The sequence below is a fragment of the Giraffa tippelskirchi genome, chromosome 7, assembly GCF_054371585.1.
Source record: "Giraffa tippelskirchi isolate mGirTip1 chromosome 7, T2T-mGirTip1v1.2.pri, whole genome shotgun sequence".
Classification (NCBI taxonomy): domain Eukaryota; kingdom Metazoa; phylum Chordata; class Mammalia; order Artiodactyla; family Giraffidae; genus Giraffa; species Giraffa tippelskirchi.
In genome coordinates, this window is record NC_137281.1 from 67660710 (window position 1) to 67682481 (window position 21772).

Consider the following 21772-nt stretch of genomic DNA (forward strand, 5'->3'; position numbering starts at 1 on the left):
ATCCAGATTGAATGCTCACCTCTCCCACATCTTAATCATTATGTTAAAACAAAAATAAACAGAAAGAAATGCAAAAAATCCTGGTTTCCTTATCATCTGTGAAGACATTAATACAGTGTCAATAGATAAAAGTTAAAGGAACAAAGTAAAGTCTATCTATTTTCCTTAAACACATAGTGAGTAGATGGTAAAGAATCCACTTGTAATGAAGGAGACTATGGTTCAATCCCTGGTCAGAAAGATCCTCTAAAGAAGGAAATCCAGTATTTTTGCCTGGAGAATTACATGGACAGAAGAACCTCGTGGGCTTAGCAAAAGTCAGACACTACTGAGTGACTAAGCACCTCAGCACCTTATGTGTAAATGATGGCCAGAGAATCCAATTTTACATAACGCAAATAAACTTATTTTCAATAGGCATGGCTATCTTTAATAGATTTTTAACAAAGTACATTGAATGCGGAAGGGGTTTGGACAATAATTAAGAGGTACTGATATATAAAATATACTGAGAAAAAAATTCATTATTTGAGGTTATAAAAGAAAATAGGTAGGTCATGGAGCAATCAAAGGAATTTCCAAAAAAAAATCTGCTTCTGCTTCACTGGCTGTGCTACAGTCTTTGACTGTGTGGATCACAAAAATCTGTGGAAAAATCTTAGAAGTGATGGTGTTTTGTGAAAAGTTTTCACTTCTGTCTCAGGTTCAAAGGATTTGTTAACAAACTAAGCCACTCGCTATATACAAATAAATAATGCAGATATTTATCAGAGAATTATCTAGCTTGTTTTCAAGATACTAATATTAATAAAGCAGAGAATACATCATCATGCATTGTGGGAGACCCAGGTTCAATCCCTGGGTCGGGAAGATCCCCTGGAGAAGGAAATGGCAACCCACTCTGATATTCTTGCCTGGAAAATGCCATGGATGGAGGAACTAGTGGGCTACATGGGGTCGCAAAGAGTCAGACATGACTGAGCAACTTCACTCACTTACATCATCAAATTGGGTTTTGACCAACATCCAGACTTAAACAGGGCTGGGAAGTCCCACGTCACGGCACATCTGGAGTCCCAATTGGGAAAAGGTCCCAGGCAGTACCTCCGCTCCGCTCTGTGGGTGAGATTTCAAAGACTGTCCTTCTGGTTTCAATTTATAATCTCAGGACAGACTCAAACGGATATATTCATCAACCTGGGACCAAATTACAAGCCTGGTCTCAAGATAATGCTGTTGGCTTTGCCATGGGAAATGGAATGTTGCGAAGCCTGGGGCTTTGTTGGCCAGGCCCCCTCCAGGGGCTCAACTATCTCAGGATTTCTCCCCCATCTTATCTATGGGGCTGCAAGTCTTGCACTCACAGCGGTCACTCCCAGTCATTACCAGTCAGGGCAGTGCCCAGATAGGTTAGAAGCAAGGTCAGAGGCCCGCTCTGCTTTGTCTCTTAAGCCTAAATAAGACTATTTGTTTACTTTCTTTAACAGATGGGAGTACCAGACTACTTTACCTGTCTCCTGAGAAAACTGCATGTGAGTCAAGAAGCAACAGTTAGAACCAGACATAGAAAAAATGACTGGTTCAAAATTGGGAAAGGGGTATGACAAGGCTGTATATTGTCATCCTGTTTATTTAACTTATATGCAGAATGTAGCATAAGAAATGCTGGGCTGCATGAATCACAAGCTGGAATCAAAATTGCCAGGAGAAATATCAACAACCTTAGATGTACAGATGATACCACTTTGATGGCAGAAAGTGAAGAGGAACTAAAGAGCTTCTTGATGAAGGTGAAAGAAGAGAGTGAAAAAGCTGGCTTACAACTCAACATTCAAAACACTAAGATCATGGCATCTGGTCCTAACGTTTCATGGCAAATTTTGTTGTTCACTCACTAAGTCATGTCTAACTCTTTGCAGCCCCATAGACTGCAGCACACCAGGCTTCCCTGTCCTTCATCATCTCCCAGAGTTTTCTCAAACTCATGTCTATTGAGTCGGTAATGCCATCCAGCCATCTCATTCTCTGTTGTACCCTTTTCCTCCTGCCTTCAGTCATTCCCAAATTCAAGGTCTTTTCCAAACATTTGGCTCTTTGCCTGAGTAACCAACATATTGGAGCTTCAGCTTCAGCATCGGTCTTTCCAATAAATATTCAGGGTTGATTTCTTTTAGGATTGGTTGGTTTGATCTCCTTGCTGTCCAAGGAACTCTCAAGAGTTTTCTCCAGCATCACAGCTCGAAAACATCAATTCTTTGGACTCAGCCTTCTTTATGGAACAATTCTTACATCTGTACATGATGACTGGAAAAGCCATATTTTGACTACACAGACCTTTGTCAGAAAAGTGATGTTGCTGCTTTTTAATACTCTAAGCTTGTCATAGCTTTTCTTCCAAGGGGCAACCATCTTTTAATTTCATGGCAGCAGCCACCAACCACAGTGGTTTTGGGACCCAGTAAAATAAAGTCTGTCAGTTTCCATTTTTTCCCCATCTATTTGCCATGAAGTGATGGACCAGATACCATGATCTTAGTTTTTTGAATGTTGAGTTTTTAGCTATATTTTTTTCACCCTCTTCTTTCACCTTCATCTAGAGGTTCTTTAGTTCCTCATTACTTTCTGCTATTAGGGTGATATCATCTGCATCTTCGAGGTTGTTGATATTTCTGCCAGAAATCTTGATTTCAGCTTATGATTTATCCAGCCCAGCATTTCACATGATGTACTCTACATATAAGTTAAATAAATGGGGTGACAATATACAGCCTTGACATACTTCTTTCCCAATTTTGAACCAATTTGTTGTTCTAAGTCTGGCTCTAACTGTTGCTGCTTGACCTGCATATAGGTTTCTCAGGAGGCAGGTAAGGTGGTCTGCTATTTCCATCTCTTTAAGAATTTTCCACAGTTTGTTGTGATCCACACAGTCAAAGGCTTTAGTGTATTCATTTAAGCAGAAGTAAATGTTTTTTTCTGAAATTCTCTTGCTTTTCCGATGATGAAACAGATGTTGGGAATTTAATTTCTGGTTCCTCTGCATTTTATAAATCCACTTGTACATCTGGACACTCTGTTCATGTACTGTTGAAACCTAGGTGAAGAATTTTTAGCATCACCTTGCTAGCATGTGAAATGAGTGCAGTTGTGTGGCAATTTGAACATTCTTTGGCATTGCCCTTCTTTGGGATTGAAATGTAAACTGACCTTCATGTCAAATAGAAGGGGATAAAGTGGAAACAATGACAGATTTTATTTTTCAGGGCTCCAAAATCACTGGGGACAGTGACTGCAGCCATGAACTCAAGAGATGCTTGTTCTTTGGAAGGAAAGTGATGACAAACCGGGACAGAGTATTAAAAAGCAGAGACATCACTTTGTTGACAAAGACCTGTGTAGTGAAAGCCATGGTTTTCCTAGTCATCATGTATGGATGTGAGGATTGCACCATAAAGAAGGCTGAGTGATGAAGAATTGATGCTTTTCAACTTCTGCAGCTGAATTCCAGAAAAATAAATGACCTAATCAAAAAATGGGCCAAAGAACTAAACAGACATTTCTCCAAAGAAGACATACAGATGGCTAACAAACACATGAAAAGATGCTCAACATCACTCATTATTAGAGAAATGCAAATCAAAACCACAATGAGGTATCATTTCACACCAGTCAGAATGGCTGCTATCCAAAAGTCTACAAGCAATAAATGCTGGAGAGGGTGTGGAGAAAAGGGAACCCTCTTACACTGTTGGTGGGAATGCAAACTAGTACAGCCACTATGGAGAACAGTGTGAAGATTCCTTAAAAAACTGGGAATAGAACTGCCATATGACCCAGCAATCCCACTGCTGGGCATACACACCGAGGAAACCAGAATTGAAAGAGACACGTGTACCCCAATGTTCATCGCAGCACTGTTTACAATAGCCAGGACATGGAAGCAACCTAGATGTCCATCAGCAGACAAATGGATAAGGAAGCTGTGGTACATATACACAATGGAATATTACTCAGCCATTAAAAAAAATACATTTGAATCAGTTCTATTGAGATGGATGAAACTGGAGCCCATTATACAGAGTGAAGTAAGCCAGAAAGAAAAACACCAATACAGTATACTAATGCATATATATGGAATTTGAAAGATGGTAACGATAACCTTATACGCGAGACAGAATAAGAGACACAGATGCATAGAACAGTATTATGGACTCTGAGGGAGAAGGTGAGGGTGGGACGTTCTGGGAGAATAGCATTGAAACATGTATATTATCATATGTGAAACAGAACACCATTCCATGTTCGATGCATGAGACAAATGCTCAGGGCCGGGGTAATGGGATGACCCAGAGGGATGGGATGGGGAGGGAGGTGGGTGGGGGGTCCAGGAAGGGGAACACATGTAAACCCATGGCTGATTCATGTCAATGTATGGCAAAAACTATTACAATATTGTAAAGTAATTAGCCCCCAACTAAAATAAATAAATTTATTTAAAAAAAAAAAAGAATTGATGCTTTTGAACTGTGGTGTTGGAGAAGACTCTTGAGAGTCCCTTGGATAGCAAGGAGATCAAAACAGTCAATACTAAAGGAAATCAACTCTGAATATTCATTGGAAGGACTGATGCTGAAGCTGAGGCTCCGAAACTTTGCCCACTTGGTGCAAAGAACTGACTCATTGGAAAAGACCCTGGTGCTGGGAAAGACTGCAAGCAGGGAGAGAAGGGGACAACAGATGAGATGGTTAGACAGTCATTCACTAAATGGACATGGATTTGAGCAAACTCTGAGAGATAGTAGAGGACAGAGGAGTCTGGTGTGCTGTAGTTCTTGGGGTCCCAAAGAGTCAGACATGACTTAGCCACTGAGCAACAAGGACAACAAATAAAATATGTTTCTTCTTCTTTAAACTTTGTGTAATAAGTCATTGATGACAAATAACTTGCTGAAATTTTCATTTTAATATGTTGTTTCAGTCTTATGATATTTGAGGTACATAACATACAACACATCATGTGCACTGAAGTGATAGATAATGTTAGGGAAGAGGATCTAAGGAAAAACCTTGTAGATCCCATTACTGTGTTTCCAGACTCTGAAAAGTGTGTTTACAGGATTCTTCCTTGACAGCAACATCAAGTAAAGTAAACACTCCTAATGGCTTGACATAGTGCTATTTTTTTTATAAATGGATAAATAAGCAGTTAACTTAAATAAATTCCTGGAATAAATAATAGAATTACCTAACATTCAGCTCTTTATGATGACTACTACTAAAATTCTGTTTAGAATAAAGTTCCAGTAAATGTTGCAGACACACAGAGAGCCAATATCAATCATTGCAAATATAATACAATTCTAAACGTTACCTTCTATTTGTTTCTTATTTTCCTGTATACCAATACTTAAGATGATAACTTTCTCTCTCATTTAAAAGATAGCAATTGGGCTTTTTTTTTTTTTAATATTAACTAAGATAATGGCTCACTGGTAAAGAATCAGCCTAATAATGCAAAGGACATGGGTTTAATACCTCGGTCGGGAAGATCCCCTGCAGAAGGAAATGGCAACCCACTCCAATATTCTTGCCTGGGAAATCCCATGGACAGAGGAGCCTGGCAGTCTACAATAGAGTCAGACACGACTTTGTGACTAAAACCAACGACAGCAGAAGGCTAATTCTAGGAACACCTCAAGTGGTGGAGTTGTCTTTTCCAGTGACCTTTAAAGAAGACCCAGGTTCTTCACCCCGCAACTTCCAATCATGAGTATCTGTGAAGAGCACCGCATCTGTTCTCTGCAATATTAGCAAGATAGAACATCCACAGGATGATAACCAGTCTCTGAAGTGCAATAGCAATCTAGTATATATGATTCTAAGATTACATAGTGATATTATTGGGGCAGAATGATAAGGCATAGACTATTCATGAAGTTCTGTCAATCCTGTGATCCCTGTCTCTGTTACTCATTCAACTGAATCTGGAGGCACGAAACAGAGACATATTTCTTTTACAGTGAATACACATGTGTGCTAAGTCACTTCAGTTCTGTCTGACTCTTAATGACCCCATGGACTAAAGTCCACCAGGCTTGACTGTCCATGGGATTCTCCAGGCAAGAATACTGGAGTAAGTTGCCATGCCCTCCTCCAGGGGATCTTCCCCACTAAGGGATCAAGCCCATGTCTCTTATTTCTCCTGCACTGACAGGTAGGTTTTTTACCATCTGGAAGGCACAGTAAATATACTAGAATAAGGTGAAATAAAGGGAGAGATTCTTGCTAGTGTATTTGGTAAATTTACAAGGTCTCCTTTGCTTAATAATGCAAGGGGTCCTCGTTCATGTATTCAATAAGTGTGTTTGAATGGCATTCTCAAGCCCAGCAATATAAATATCAAAATAGATAACAGGTGAACAAGAAAGGAAAGGAACTTGCATTTATTGAGATTTGAATTACAACACATGATTTTATGTTTATTCTTATTTATTTATGAATTTATTTATATATAAAGGATTTATTTACTGCCTCTACAATTTTACATGCTATGATGACACAGTTATAGAGTGATACAAGTACATAAAAAATGTACAAAAAAACTATTTGACTCACTAATATTCCCTTATTGCTGAGCATCTTTATTAAACCTGTTGTTTAAAAAATGTACTGGAATCATAGGATGGTAAGTTGAATTGACATAGGTGGAGGGATTGCTCAGTGAATGCCAAAAGACCCTCTCTGCAAAACAGCATATTGCTCCCCTTTCTTAGTCCAGAGACAAATTAAGATCACCAGTGACTACTCTCAACACTCAATTTAGGCACAAAGGTAAGTAATGGGTAATATCCAGAAGACTGTAATGATTAGACTACCAGAATCTATTATATATCAGTACCTGAGCTTCAGCTCTCAGAATCTTTACATATGTAGTTTTGGTTGAAAACACTGTATCACTCAGAACACAATTTAGTACTGATGACATTTTTTATGGCAACTTTCACATGCTTATTCCTTAAGCTGTAGATGAGTAGGTTTAACATGGGTATGACAACTGTGTAGGAGACAGAGGCTATTTTGTCTGTGCCCATGGAGTAACTTGAGCTGGGTCTGAAATACATGAACAAGAAGATACCATGAAATATAGCCACAGTGGTTAAATAGGAGGCACACGTAGAGAAAGCTTTGCGTCCCCCCTGAGTTCATCCTAAGGATGGTTGCTATGATGTAGCTGTAGGAGAGGAAGACAGTGACAATGCTGATCCCACAACACAACTACTGGATATGAACAGCATTATCTCACTGATGGATGTATCTGAGGAGGAGAGGGCTAGCAAGGCTGGGAAGTCAGAAAAAGTGATTGATGACATTAGAACTGTGAAATGATAATTGAAATGTACAACAGATGTGGATTGCTGAATCTATCAAACCTTCCACGTAGACAACAGATATTAGCTGGGTACAGAGTCTTATGGACATGGAAACTGTATAAAGAAGTGGATTGCAAATGGCTACATATAGGTCATAAGTCGTGAGAGCCAGCATGAGACATTCCGCATCTGCAAAGGTTCCCCAGAAATACATCTGCATGGCGCACAAGTCAAATGGAATCCTTTTATGCCCAGATAGGAAATCAGCCAGCATCTTGGGAGAGACAGCAGAGGAGGAGCAGACATCACAGAAGGACAGAATCCTCAGGAAATGATACATGGGTATATGCAGTCTTGGGTCCACCTTGATCAGCAGGATCATTCCTATATTGGCAACCACAGTTACACCATTAACCAGCAGAAGGAGCACAAAGAGCCCCTGCTGCACTTGCCTTCTGTCTGAAAGTCTTAGGAATGTGAAGTCAGTAGCCACACTGCAGCTCTCACCAGTCATCACTCAGATCTGTTGGGAAATTTCTGGTTGTGAAAGAGGAAATGGAAATGGAGGGTAAATATATCAATTTACTATCTTTATAGTTAAACCCCTGGTCCTTTTGTAGATTTCAGTAATCAAGAAAAGAGACAGACCTTCTTAGGACTGCATGAGGTCAACAGACTCTGAGAAATATTCTCCAATTTTATATAAATGAAAAAAATGTTGACAACAATACATTTGCAAAGGACTGTATAGTTTTGCAGCGCCCTTTCATCCAAACTAAATCAGACTCTTTCCAATCCAACTTGTGTAGTATGTATGACCATGCTTGTGGCTTTCCTGATGGCTGAGATGGTAAAGAATTTGCCTGCAGTGCAGGAGACCTGGGTTTGATCCCTGGGTTGGGAAGATCCCCTGGAGAAGGGAATGGCTACCCACTCCAGTATTGCCTGGAGAATTCCATGAACAGAGGATCCTGGTGGGCTCTACAGTCCGTGGGGTCACAGAGTCAGGCATGACTGAGAGACTAACACTTTGCTACTTCTGTCTAATACTAACAAAATGATGTGCTCTGAGTGAAGCAAGGGTCTGACAATTAGGTGGTTCACATAACTTGTCTTTTGACAATATTGCTAGGTTTTTTGATTTGTTTTGTTTTTCAATGCTGTAGAAATGTTGTTATACCCCGTGTTAGAGAAGAGTAGTAATTAAGAAGCACAAGTGATGAATATATTGCTTTCTTATTCCCCCTCTGGAGAGGGCAGAACTATAGCCAGTTGCTGAATATAAGAAGTCCTCACTTCCCCATTAACCTCTCAAGTCCCTCAAACCTCAGCATAAGAGGGATAGATGGTTCATGATTCAGGACCTGCTGGGACAGAAAGGGTGGTGATTTTTTGATAAGAGGGTGGAAGGGTCTCTATGAACTAAATGCTGAAATGCACATAGAGTAACATGCCAGCGCTGACCATTCTGTTTGGAAGTTGCAGTTATACCAGGGAGATGATGAAGAACATTTGAGATCCAGTTGCAGAGATGCTGGTAGCAAGAGTCATAGAGGCAAGAAAGAAGGCTTGGTTTGCTGCGTAAGTCCTTTCTGCCCTAACCTACTCTCTTCCACACTTTGTATTCTGCCATAACAGTTTCATAAGACACATAACATAAATATTCTCATGGTCACACTTCTATAACCTCAGAGACATTCACATCTGAGCTATGGCCCCACTTCAATTCCCTAAGAATTTTAATACTGTTTGATTATTTTATATGAGCCAGATTTCTCTTCTCTTCTGTATCTCTGAGTTCTGCCTTTCTTTGGTTTAAGAATTACTTGTCTTTGGAAGGACAATGGAATTCTATGTCCCATTGTTATATTTTACCCGAACCAATTATGTGATATATAATGTCATCAGTTAGTCAGTTCAGTCACTCAGTTGGGTCTGACTCTTTGTGACCCCATGGACTGCAGCACGCCAGACCTCCCTGTCCATCACCAGCTCCCAGAGCTTGCTCAAACTCATGTCCATCAAGTCGGAGATGTCATCCAACCATCTCATCCTCTGTCATTCCCTTCTCCTCCACTTGTCCTCTTATGTTCTGCTGCTGCTGCTGCTAAGTCACTTCAGTCATGTCCGACTCTGTGCACCCCTATAGATGACAGCCCACCAGGCTCCCCCGTCCCTGGGATTCTCCAAGGAAGAACACTGGAGTGAGCTGCCATTTCCTTCTCCAATGCATGAAAGTGAAAATTGAAACTGAAGTCGTTCAGTCGTGTCTGACTCTTCGCGACCCCATGGACTGCAGCCTACCAGGCTCCTCCATCCATGGAATCTTCCAGGCAAGGGTACTGGAGTAGGGTGCCACTTCCTTCTCCATCTTATGTTCTAGGGGAATTTAAAAAACAGGAGTTGAATGTAGATGAGGGATAGAGAAGAGCATTGGAACAGTGGTCTAGTGATCACTGTGCAGGTTTTCAACCCTAGGACTTAACTTGTGTATCTGCTTAGAAAGATATAATTAAGCAAAAATACTTTCCTTTAAAACTTAAAGCATTTATAGAATTATAGTATGTATGTTATACATAATGCAAAATATAACAGGTAAAATTTTAAAATAGTAAAAAACATCTGACCATTTCCATATGCATGTTTGCTCCTTTTTTATTCCTTATTTATATGTATTTAAAATAAACAAGTTGTACAACTAACTAAAATTAAAATGTGTGTACTACTTCAAATATTCCTTTGTTTATATAAAATACCTTCTTTCAAAAAAGCATTAAAAAATAAGGAAATCTCAAATATAAATCAAGGAAACAACAAAGATATCAGTACCTGTCCCAGAACTCCTGACTTGTTCGTTGCATGCAGTTCTGTCTGCAGGAGGGTTCAGCATTGCCTCCTACCTGACCCAGATTATATAATCATCTCTGTGTCTGGTCCCTGGGGGGTGAACCCTTAGTCTCTCAGGAATAAGTAACAGATATGATATAATTTATCATCTGATATTTCATACAAGTAAGCTGATTGCACATGGATAGTTTGCCTTTGGTCCCCCTCTACCTTAATGCCCAATATTATGCTTATTCAGAACAGTGAATGCCTCTGCTCTGCAAGCATTCCTAATTTCCAGTTCACCAATACTTATATAGCCACTTTGTTTTCATTCACTACGTTAGAAGACAAATACATACCCATTCACACTCACACACTTACACAGACACACAAACACAAACAATCTCCATTAAAAACATTCATAAATAAAGATTTTGTAAAAACATCAAAAATCTCAACATATTTACATTCCATAGGGATAACTAGATGTTTTCTATACTATTTGGCTTTTAGTTTTTAAATAAAAATGATGTTAGGATTATGTGTGTGTACAGGGAAGCCTGACGTGCTTAAATTCATGGGGTCACAAAGAGTTGGACACAGTGACTGAACAACAGCAAGGCTTTTTATATTATGTCATAATTACAGCCTGTTGGAAATAATTTTAATAATTATTTAATTGACCTTGGTCACTTCCATCATATGGCAAGATTCATTAGTATAAAAGCAGATGGAGTCACGATGAAACAAAGCCCACATAGAGTTCAACAGCAACTTAGAAAACGTTAACTTTCAGAAAATTAAAAAAAAAATGAACACATGTAAATATGAAGAAACACAAATTTGACAAATGAAGAGTTTGAAACTTTTCCACAAATAAGGAGTATTAAACAGAAGTTTAAGATATAAAATGAAACCTGTGGCATTTAGGAAATCATACATATTGTTAGGATTGGAAGATAGTATAAATACAAACAGAATCACACATTAGTCAAACCAATTTTGATTTTTGTAAATTATTGTGTAACATTGGGAGGAAAATGTATACGAGCAAATTTTCAGTGGAACCATTTTTTTTATTTTTACATTTCATCAGAGTGTTTTTCACGTCTTTGTTCCATAGGCTGTAAATCAGAGGATTTAACATGGGAATCACAAGGGTATAAAACAAGGAGGTCATTTTGTCTTCGTCTAGAGAGTAGGAAGTACTTGGCCTGAAATACATGAAGAGCAGAGTTCCCTGAAAAATTGCCACAGCAGTTAGGTGGGAGGTGCAGGTGGAGAAAGCCTTGAACTGCCCTTCAGCAGACTGGATCTTTATCACCGCTAGGATGATGTAACAGTAAGACACAAACAGATCTTAAAGGGTAATCAGTTCAATGAAGCCAAAAATGATAAATATCACTAACTCATTGACCTGTGTATCTGAGCAAGATAGCAAGAGGAGAGGAGGAACATCACAGCAGAAATGGTTAATTTCATTTGACCCACAGAAACATAAGCGGAAAGTTGATATTGTGTTTATCGAAGCATCCATAATTCCCACCATATAAACCCCAGCCATCAGCAGGGAGCACATCTTACCAGACATCTTGACTGTATAAAGCAAGGGGTTGCTAATAGCCATGTACCGATCATAGGCCATGACTGCCAACAGTAGACACTCGGAATCTGCAAAGGTACAGAAGATCAGGAGTTGCAGAGTACAGCCATAGAAGAGGATTGATTTGTTCTTGATGAGGAAGCCTGCCAGAAATCTGGGTCCAATGGCTGTGGAATAGCAGAGGTCACTGAAGGAAAGGTGGCTGAGGAAAAAGTACATGGGTGTGTGCAGCTGGGGGTCTGTTCTAACTAAAATGATCATCCCGAGATTTGCAACAAAAATATTGAGATAAACAACCAGAAATGTGGTAAATAGAGTCACTTTGATTACAGGGCTACTACTAATTCCCAAGAGAAGGAATTCTTTCAAGGAAGTGCAATTTTCCCCATCCATTCTTCTTTATTCTTCTTGTAAAAATGCTCCAGAAATGACTGAGACAATGACAGATCAATGTTTTCACTCTTTTTGAAACAAAATATTATCTGTAAATCAGATATAATTCATTCCAGTACATTTTACTCTGAGAAAATAGCCCATACAAATTTCCTCACTATTTGATTTTAAAAGGTTAAGTGTGGGATAGGAGTTTTGGGAAAGTCTGACTCTAAATTTGGATGTCATCTATGATGTATGTGACTAGTTGGAAACTTTACTGCTTTATCTCAGCAATCAGTTCTTTACTGAAAGCTCGTTGCATGTAAAACATAATATGAAAGTAATGCTTTAATTAAAGACAAGGTTGGAGCATTCAACCTTATATTTTAAAGATACCTATCCAACTAAGAATACAAGTGACTGCACTTGTTGAGTACTTAAGAATCATAATGTGCTTATTTGTTTGTTTGCTTGTTCAATCGCTAAGATATGTCTGGCTCTTTCAACTCAACACTGAAGCCTACCAGGCTGCTCTGTCCATGGGATTTACCAGGCAAGGACACTGGAGTGGGTTGCCATTTCCTTCTCCAGGGCATCTTCCCGAATCAGGGATCGAACCCCCATCTCCTGAACTGCTGGCGGATTCCTTACCACTGAGCTACCTGGGGAGCCCAGTTTGCTTGTTATTGTGTATTAAATAATGACAGAATGAACTTATCTCTGATTTTGAAAAAATGAACAATATGGTATTACTGTCTCTGCTCTACTTTTTAATGTAGATATTGAGCATTAGATATATTTTAGAAAAATTTTCTCTAGAAATATTTTACTGCTTTGCTACATTAGTTTTACTTATGTGCAGGAGCAGTCTGGTGCCAAAGGACATGTCTCTTGACCAGATAAAGAAATATTCTAGAAAAAAGCAAAAACAAGAAACTTTAGCTAATGCATTTTCATCCCTTTAGATTTTAAACTGGCTTGTTCATTAAAAATAGGTGGGGCAATATTACTCAGCCATTTAAAAAAATACATTTGAATCGGTTCTACTGAGATGGATGAAACTGGAGCCCATTATACAAAGTGAAGTAAGCCAGAAAGAAAAACACCAATACAGTATACTAATGCATATATATGGAATTTGAAAGATGGTAACGATAACCCTATATGCGAGACAGAATAAGAGACACAGATGCATAGAACAATTTTATGGACTCTGAGGGAGAAGGTGAGGGTGGGATGTTCTGGGAGAATAGCATTGAAACATGTATATTATCATATGTGAAAGAGAACACCATTCCATGTTCGATGCATGAGACAAAGGCTCAGGGCCGGGGCAATGGGATGACCCAGAGGGATGGGATGGGGAGGGAGGTGGATGGGGGGTCCAGGAAGGGGAACACATGTAAACCCATGGCTGATTCATGTCAATGTATGGCAAAAACTATTACAATATTGTAAAGTAATTAGCCCCCAACTAAAATAAATAAATTTATAAAAAAAAAATAGATGGGGCAAAAGTAACAAACATATATTTGATATAAGCTTCTATTTGTGTGTATGTTTATATGTATGTGCATGTGTGTGCTTGTGTGTGCATGCACCCTGTTGATATATGAGAATTGGAGTATGAATGATGAACTGATTTTGTTTTAGACTTGAGTAAATATGGTATGTGGTTTTTATGGATTGAATTTGCACAAATTATGAATAGTATTAGTATTGTAATAAGTCGTTATGCACAGCGACAAAGAATTTGCCTGCAGTGCAGGAGACACGGGTTCAATCTGGGGCTCAGGAAGATCCCCTGGAGAAGGAAATGGCAACCCACTCTCGTATTCTTAACGGAAAAATCCCATGGACAGAGGAGACTGTTGGGCTACAGTCCTTGCAGTCACAAGAGTCAGACATGACTGAGTAATTGAGCACGCACAACACAACAACATGACACTTTTTACTGTTAAAATATTCCAAAAAAATCTTAACTCTTAGTTATACCTTTTCACAGTGCTTAAAAAAATCCAACTTTCTCCCTTAATTTTATTTAAGATATACATATGTAAAATTGTTTGCTAATCAAAATAAATTTGATTTTTCCTGCTTTAATAAGAAATACAATGGCGGACAGATGTACACCTATGGCTGATTCATGTCAGTGTATGGCAAAACCACCACAATATTGTAAAGTAATTAGCCTCCAATTCAAATAAATTAATTAATTAAAAAAAAAGAAATACAATGTTTTTTCCATTAGATTACAGATTATTAACCAAAGGAAATAACCAAATAAAGTGCTCATTTACAAGTCTCTAAATATTTGATTCCTTAGTTTTTGAAATTTAAGGTTCTTATTCTTCATTCTTCAAATTTGGCAACTCAGAAACTTACCTGTGATGAGTAAGTTCTCCTGTGCTTGCCTCTGGTAGGTGAACAATATAGACAGATCACACTTAATTTTTACTTAGTGACAGTTGGGAGTTAAATCTCTAAGGCATTTGCCCTCACTCATCTGTGTTATGCCAGCAAGTGACGAATTAGATTTCTAGTTTTGTATTTTCCCCCATGAATGTTGTAACAATTTTAGAAAAGGCCAAACTTTAATTCTTCACACTTGAAGAAAATTGATCATATCAGGAAGGTTAAATGATTTTTTTTAATAAATTTATTTATTTTAGTTGGGGGCTAATTACTTTACAATATTGTAGTAGTTTTTGCCATACATTGACATGAATCAGCCATGGGTTTACATGTGTTCCCCTGCCTGGTTTTTTAGTATGATTTACTGTGACCCCGAGTCTACATCATGTTCCTCCAGTCAAATCAGACTTAAAATGAAACTCAAATGGACTCTCCACTTAATTATTTTATCTGTTATTATTTCTCTTGTTAAATTTATGAGATTAATAGATTTATTAAATATAGTGATTATTTATTAATTTGCTCACCCTTAATTATTTTTAATGTTTCTTTACTGCTGAAACAATCTCCTTCACCTTCCTATTTTGGAATATAGCAGTTTCTCAATGGTATGTTATTAATCAATACCTTTTTTTCCCTCATTACTGTCTGTGATTTCATTTCTGAAGTCGCATGTTATCCAACAAGATTTCAATCATTTGTATAATTTCACACATATAAAATCATTTATTTTTATTCTCTAAATGGATTCTGCAGGAAGAAAACAAATAAATTTCTAGATCCAGTTCTAAACTAATTTGATTCATCAGGACACCATTGAAATCCTCAGTTACTTAGTTTCTTTGATGATTAGAGGTTTATCTTCAGTTTATAATTATGATGGTATTAAAGAGTTATCAAGTTTCACCTTATAGTTTTCACTATGGTTGACGAAGTAAAACCAAAATATTTTTATAAATAAAAATATTGATGAAGTGATGTGCATTTAAGTTCCCTTAACAATCATTTTATTAATCTCTACATCAAAGGGTGATGCAACAATAGCTGTTCAGAGACATATATGGTACTCAAGTGGTAAAATAATAGCTGAAGGTAGGGCAGATTTCTGTATATGACTTTTATTCTGCAACTTTGTTGAATTTATTGATGAGTCCTAATAGTTTTCTTTTTTGCTGATGTCTTTAGGATTTTTGCATACTGTATTATGAATCTTCAAGTAATGATGTGTGTGTGTATGTGTGTGTGTGTGTGTGCTCAGCCATGTCTGACTCTTTGTGACCCAATGGACTGTAGCCTGCCAGGTTCCTCTGTCCACGGGATTCTCCAGGCAAGAATATTGGAGTGGGCTGCCATTTCCTTCTCCAGGTCAAGTAATGATAGTTTTATTAAAACTGTCTCCTTTTCAATTTTGATTTCTTTTATTTTTTTTCTTGTCTTGTTGCCATAACTGGGATTTTTAGTATTATACTGAATAAAATTGATGAGAATGAGCATCCTTGTCTTGCTTCTGATCTTAGATAAAATGCTGTCAGCTTTTCATTGTTGATGTTGACTATAGGCTTGTCATATGTATCCTTTATTGTTTTTTGAGCTATGTTCTCTTTATACCAACTTCAACATCATATGTTGAATTTTGTCATTAGCTTTATTTGCATCTATTAAGATGGTCATATGAGATTATTTTTATTTTTTAACTTGTTAATGTGATGTATCACACTGATTAATTTGCAAATTGAATTATCCTTATGATGACTGCTTTGAAATTTTATCAGATAGTTGCTTATCACCACTTAGGTTAGTATTCTTCTGAGGTTTTATTTCGTCCATTTGTTTGGAATTTATTTCTCTGCTTCCTCACTTTACATGAAGTGAAGTGAAGTGAAAGTCACTCAATCATGTCTGACTCTTTGCAACTCAATGGATATACACTCCATGGGATTCTCCAGGCCAGAATACTGGAGTGGGTAGCCATTCCCTTCTCCAGAGGATCTTCCCAACCCAGGGATCGAAGCCAGGTCTCCCACATTGCGGGTGGATTCTTTACCAGCTGAGCCACCAGGGAAGCCCAAGAATACTGGAGTGGGTAGCCTATCTCTTCTCCAGGGGATCTTTTTCACCTGGGAATTGAACTGGGGTCTCCTGAATTGCAGGCAGCTTCTTTACCAGCTGAGCTGTTTATATATATTAGGTAAGTCAGTTACGTCTCCTATTTTCCACCACATAGGGTTCCCTGTGTGTGAGCCTTTTTGTGGTGATGGGGCCAGCTACTGTGGGAGTACTCCCAGGTGAATTGCCCTCTGGTAGGTTTGGCTAAAATGTTCTGCCTGATACAGTGGCTGCTGGCCCACTGTTGGGTAGGCTTAGATCCTGAGGTTACTGGCTACAGGCATGGAGGGGCTAGGACTGTTCCAGGCCTGCTAGTGGACAGGGCTGGGGTCCCTGAGGCTGGTCAGGGGCTTGGAGAGGTTGGGGTTCATTTCAGCCCATTGCTGGGAGAGTTCTGGTCTCTGGGCATCTAGCTGCAGCACATGGGGGTTCTGGATCTGATGGCAACTATCTAGTGGATAAGTAAGCCCTTTGCACTAACAGACCAGAGGGAGGACTAGGCAAGGCTGGTTGCCATAAGAGTGTCCTAGTGCCCAAATGAGATCTCAGAAGTGGCTGCTGCCAGCATCTATGTTACCAAAGGACTTCCACTTGGCCCCTGCTTCTACAAGAGGCTCTCCAAGATCAGCAAATGGATTTGATCTCGGCTCCCTTAAAATTAATGCCTTTACACTCAGAGTGCATGAGATTATGCACGGACCCTTTAAGAGTTGAGTCTGTTTCCTGCAGCCATCCAGCTCTCTCATAGGCAAACCTTTCCAGCTTTCAAAGCCAGACCTTCTGGGCTTGTTTTCCAATGGAGGAGCCCTGGGCTACGCTGTCTAATGGGAGCTCAGACCCTTCATTCTCTTGCGGAGAGACTCTGCAATTGTCTTTATCCTTCCATTTGTGAGTTGCCCACCTGGGGCTATGGGTTTTCACTGTCTCTGTGAATTCCATGTCTCTGTCCCTTCTACCCATTTCATAGTAGTCCTTCTTTGTATCTTTAGGTGTGGAAATCTTTTCCTCTAGTCTTCAGGTGTTATTATAAATAGTTTCTCTGTAAATAAATATCAACAGTGCTTGATATTTATCAGTTCAGTTCCCTTGCTCAGTCGTGTCCCACTCTTGGCGACCTCATGAATCACAGCATGCCAGGCCTCCCTGTCCATCACCAACTCCCGGAGTTCACCCAAACCCGTGTCCATCGAGTCGGTGATGCCATCCAACCATCTCATCCTCTGTCATCCCCTTACTATACTATTAGAGCACTGACCCCTGGTACTTGGGCCTTCCCTTGAACTTGGACAGTCTGCTCATGAGTCACTGCTAACCTCCCCAGCATCAAACCTCATTTCTGTCTCCTTCCTGCCGGAGGCCTGTGGCCTAGCTTGTCAGACCACAGCATTTTCTATTGTTGTTCAGTGGCTCAGCTATGTTCAACTCTTTGTGACCCCCGGACTACAGCACGCCAGACTTCCCTGTTCATCACAAACTCCCAGAGCTTGCTGAAACTCATGTCCATCGAGTCAGTGATGCCATCCAACCATCCCATCCTCTGTCGTCCCCTTCTCCTCCTGCCCTCAATCTTTCCCAGTGCAGGGTCTTTTCCAGTGAGTCAGTTCTTCCCATCAGGTGGCCCAAGTATTGGAGCTTCAGCTTCAGCATCAGTCCTTTGAATGAATATTTAGGGCTGACTTACTTTAGGATTGACTGATTTGATCTCCTTACAGTCCAAGGGATTCTCAAAAGTCTTCTCCAACATCACAGTTCAAAAGCATCAATTCTTTGTTGCTTAGACTTCCATATGGTCCAACTCTCACATCAGTACCGGACTCCGGGAAAAAGCATAGCTGTGACTATATAGACCTTTGTCGGCAAAGTAATGTCTCTGCTTTCTAATATGCTGTCTAGGTTTGTCATAGCTTTCCTTCCAGGGAGTAAGCAGCTTTTAATTTCATGCCTGCAGCCAGTGTCTGCAGTGATTTTGGAGCTCAAGAAAATAAAGTCTGTCACCGTCTCCACTGTTGTCCCATCTATTTGCCATGAAGTGATGGGACCAGATGCCATGATCTTCGTTTTTTGAATGTTGAGCTTTTTTTTTTTTTTTTTTTAATTTTTTTTTTTTATTTTTTTATTTTTTTTATTTATAAATTTATTTATTTTACTTGGGGGCTAATTACTTTACAATATTGTAATAGTTTTTGCCATACATTGACAAGAATCAGCCATGGGTTTACATGTGTTGTTGAGCTTTAAGCCAGCTTTTTCACTCTCTTCTTTCACTTTCGTCAGAGGCTCTTTAGTTCTTCTTCGCTAGAAGCCATAAGAGTGGTGTCATCTGCGTATCTGAGGTTATTGATGTTTCTCCCTGCAATCTTGATTCCAGCTTGTGCTTCATCCAGTCTGGCATTTCACATGATGTACTCTGCATAGAAGTTAAGTAAGCAGGGTGACAATATACAGCCTTGGCATACTCCTTTCCCAATTTTGAACCAGTCCATTGTTCCATGTCTGGTTGTAGCTGTTGCTTCTTGACCTGCATACAGGTTTAGCAGGAGGCTGGCAGGTGGTCTGGTATTCCCACCTCTTTAAGAATTTTCTATAGTTTTTTTGTGATCCACACAATCAAAGGCTTTAGCATAGTCAATAAAGGAGAGGTAGATGTTTTTCTGGAATTCTCTTGCTTTTTCTACAATCCAATGGATGTTGGAGGTTTGATCTCTGGTTCCTATGCCTTTTCTAAATCCAGCTTGTAAATCTGGAAGTTCTCGATTCACATACTGTTAAAGCGTAATTTGAAGGATTTTGAGTGTTACCTTGCTAGCATGTGAAATGAGGGTAGCTGTGCAGTAGTTTGAACATTCTTTGGCAGTGTTCTTACCCATGGAATAGTTAGCCAGAGGGAGCTTGCAGGTAAAGAATCCTCCCCTATTTTCAGGCAGCAATCTATGGGAAAATAAAGATTCCTCCTGTCTAGAGTGCACAGCTAAGCACAGGCAAGCACTGCTTCAGATAGAACCTGACCTTTGCCAGGCTTCTTGTTAGAGTGTGCAGCCAAGCTGGGGAGGCCCCAAAAACACTAACTCCTCTGTCCAAGCCCACTGGTCTCAAAGAGGAGGAATTTGACTCCTGGTTCCCTCTCTGTCCATCTTCCCTATTTGAAGAGAGAGAAATTAGAAATTGTGCAAGTAAATGTGGATTAGGGATCATTTCTTTAAATTATGAAAGTCTTTTGTGCTTGTGTGCTCAGTCACTTCAGTCGTATCCGACTCTTTGTGACCACATGGACTGCAGCCCGCCAGGCTCCTCTGTCTGTGGGATTCTCCAGGCAAGAGTACTGGAGTGGGTTGCTATGCCCTCCTCCAGGGGATCTTCCTGACCCATGGGTCTCCCGCAGATACTACACTGCAGGTGGATTCTTTACCACTGAGCCACTGAGGAAGCCCAGAGTCCTTAATGATATTTACCTAAATAGATGATGAAGGTTCTCCAAAGTCTCTTCTGCTGTTGATTTTAAAACTCATATCTAGTGTTTTGTTGCCACCTCATGGCAAAAGTTGGGCTTTGCAGTGGACATTTAATTTTCAGAGCTTCCCTGGTGGTTCAGATGGTGAAGTATCTGCCTGCAAAGCAGGAGACCTGGATTTGATCCCTGGGTTGGGAAGATATCCTGAAGAAGGGAATGGTTACCCACTCCAGTATTCTTGCCTGGAAAAGTCCATTTTAAAAATAATAGCTAGTGTTTTACTGCCACCCCGTGGCAAAAACTGGGCTTTGCAATGGACAATTAATTTTCAATCAGCTCTAAATTCTAACTTTATTTGCTGCTGAAATGCTGCTTAGAGACAGATAGCATATGAGAAATCTTAGATAATCTAAGGAGACTAAATGATAGAAATTTAAATTTAGAGGTTATTTCAGAATGCTTTATAAGCCCTTAAATTTCCAGGTTTACCGAAAGGACACATATAACTGAGACTTGGTTTTGAGGTTGCGATGATGATGAAAACAATCATTATAATTATATAGCTAACATCCACTGAGTGCTTACTACATTCCCAAAATATTCTAATACTTTTCAGTACTATTCATTTACCAACAACAATTCTCTGAGGTAAGTTCTCTTGTCTGTGTCTTAGTCACTGCGTCGTGTCTGACTCTTTGTGACCCGCATGGACTGTAGCCCACCAGGCTCCTCAGTCCATGAAATTCTCCAGGCAAGAATGCTGAAGTGGGTAGCCATTTCCTTCTCCAGGGAATCTTCCCAACCCAACGATCAAACCTGGTCTCCTGCATTGCAGGTAGATTCTTTACTGTCTGAACCGCCAGGGAAGCCCAAGTTCTCTTATCTGCAATTTTTAAAAGAGAAAACTGAGGTAAAGCGAAGTTAATAATTTGCACAAGGGACTTTCCTGGTAGTTCAGTGGCTAAGACTCTGTGATCCTAATGCAGAGAGACTAGGTTTGATCCATAGTTGGGAACTAGATCCCACATGCTGCAAAGAAGAGTTAGTTTTGTTTTTTATTACAGTGTCTATCTATTATAAGTAAATAAAATAGAAGCATAAACAGTGAAAGCTAAACTAAAATTACAAGCAATTTCAAGCTCCTACTATTAACAATCACTTTTATTGTGTGTGAATTCATGTATTTATCTGTGTGTATCCTTTTGAAAAATTATAGAACCTATTCAAAAATAGAATAATAATTTACCAAACTGTTTTAGACCTTGCAGTTTTTTTCTCAATACATTATGGATCTCTTAGTATGCTGACATACGTATTTTTCAGCAAAATTTAATGGCTGCATCCTATACAAAATAATTTATGCAATTAACCTCTTACTTTCAAATTGCCTTTGCCTCTTTGTTGAAATCAATTAGGCATATGTGTGTGGGTCTACTGCTAGAGTCTCTCTTCTGCTCTACTACTGATCTATTTGTCTTTCTTGATTCTAATATCGCAAATTGATCAGTGTAACTTTATACTAAAGCCTGAAGTCAGATGGTGTAAGTTAACCCACTTTGTTTTTTTTTTTTCAAAGTTGTGTTGGGTGTTCTACGTCCTGTGCGTTTCAACATGAATTTTAGAATT

General features: G+C 39.2%; 1 protein-coding gene and 1 pseudogene across 1 annotated transcript; both read right to left on the reverse strand.

Annotated features, from left to right (window-relative positions):
- Positions 1-6953: 6953 nt before the first annotated feature.
- Positions 6954-7884, reverse strand: LOC145513797 (olfactory receptor-like protein OLF2; annotated as a pseudogene).
- A 3373-nt stretch (positions 7885-11257) lies between these two features.
- LOC145512174 (olfactory receptor-like protein OLF2) lies at positions 11258-12195 on the reverse strand. The gene is given in 2 exon segments (XM_081505798.1): positions 11258-11275; positions 11278-12195. Coding segments are annotated over 2 exon segments (936 nt in total).
- Positions 12196-21772: the final 9577 nt, after the last annotated feature.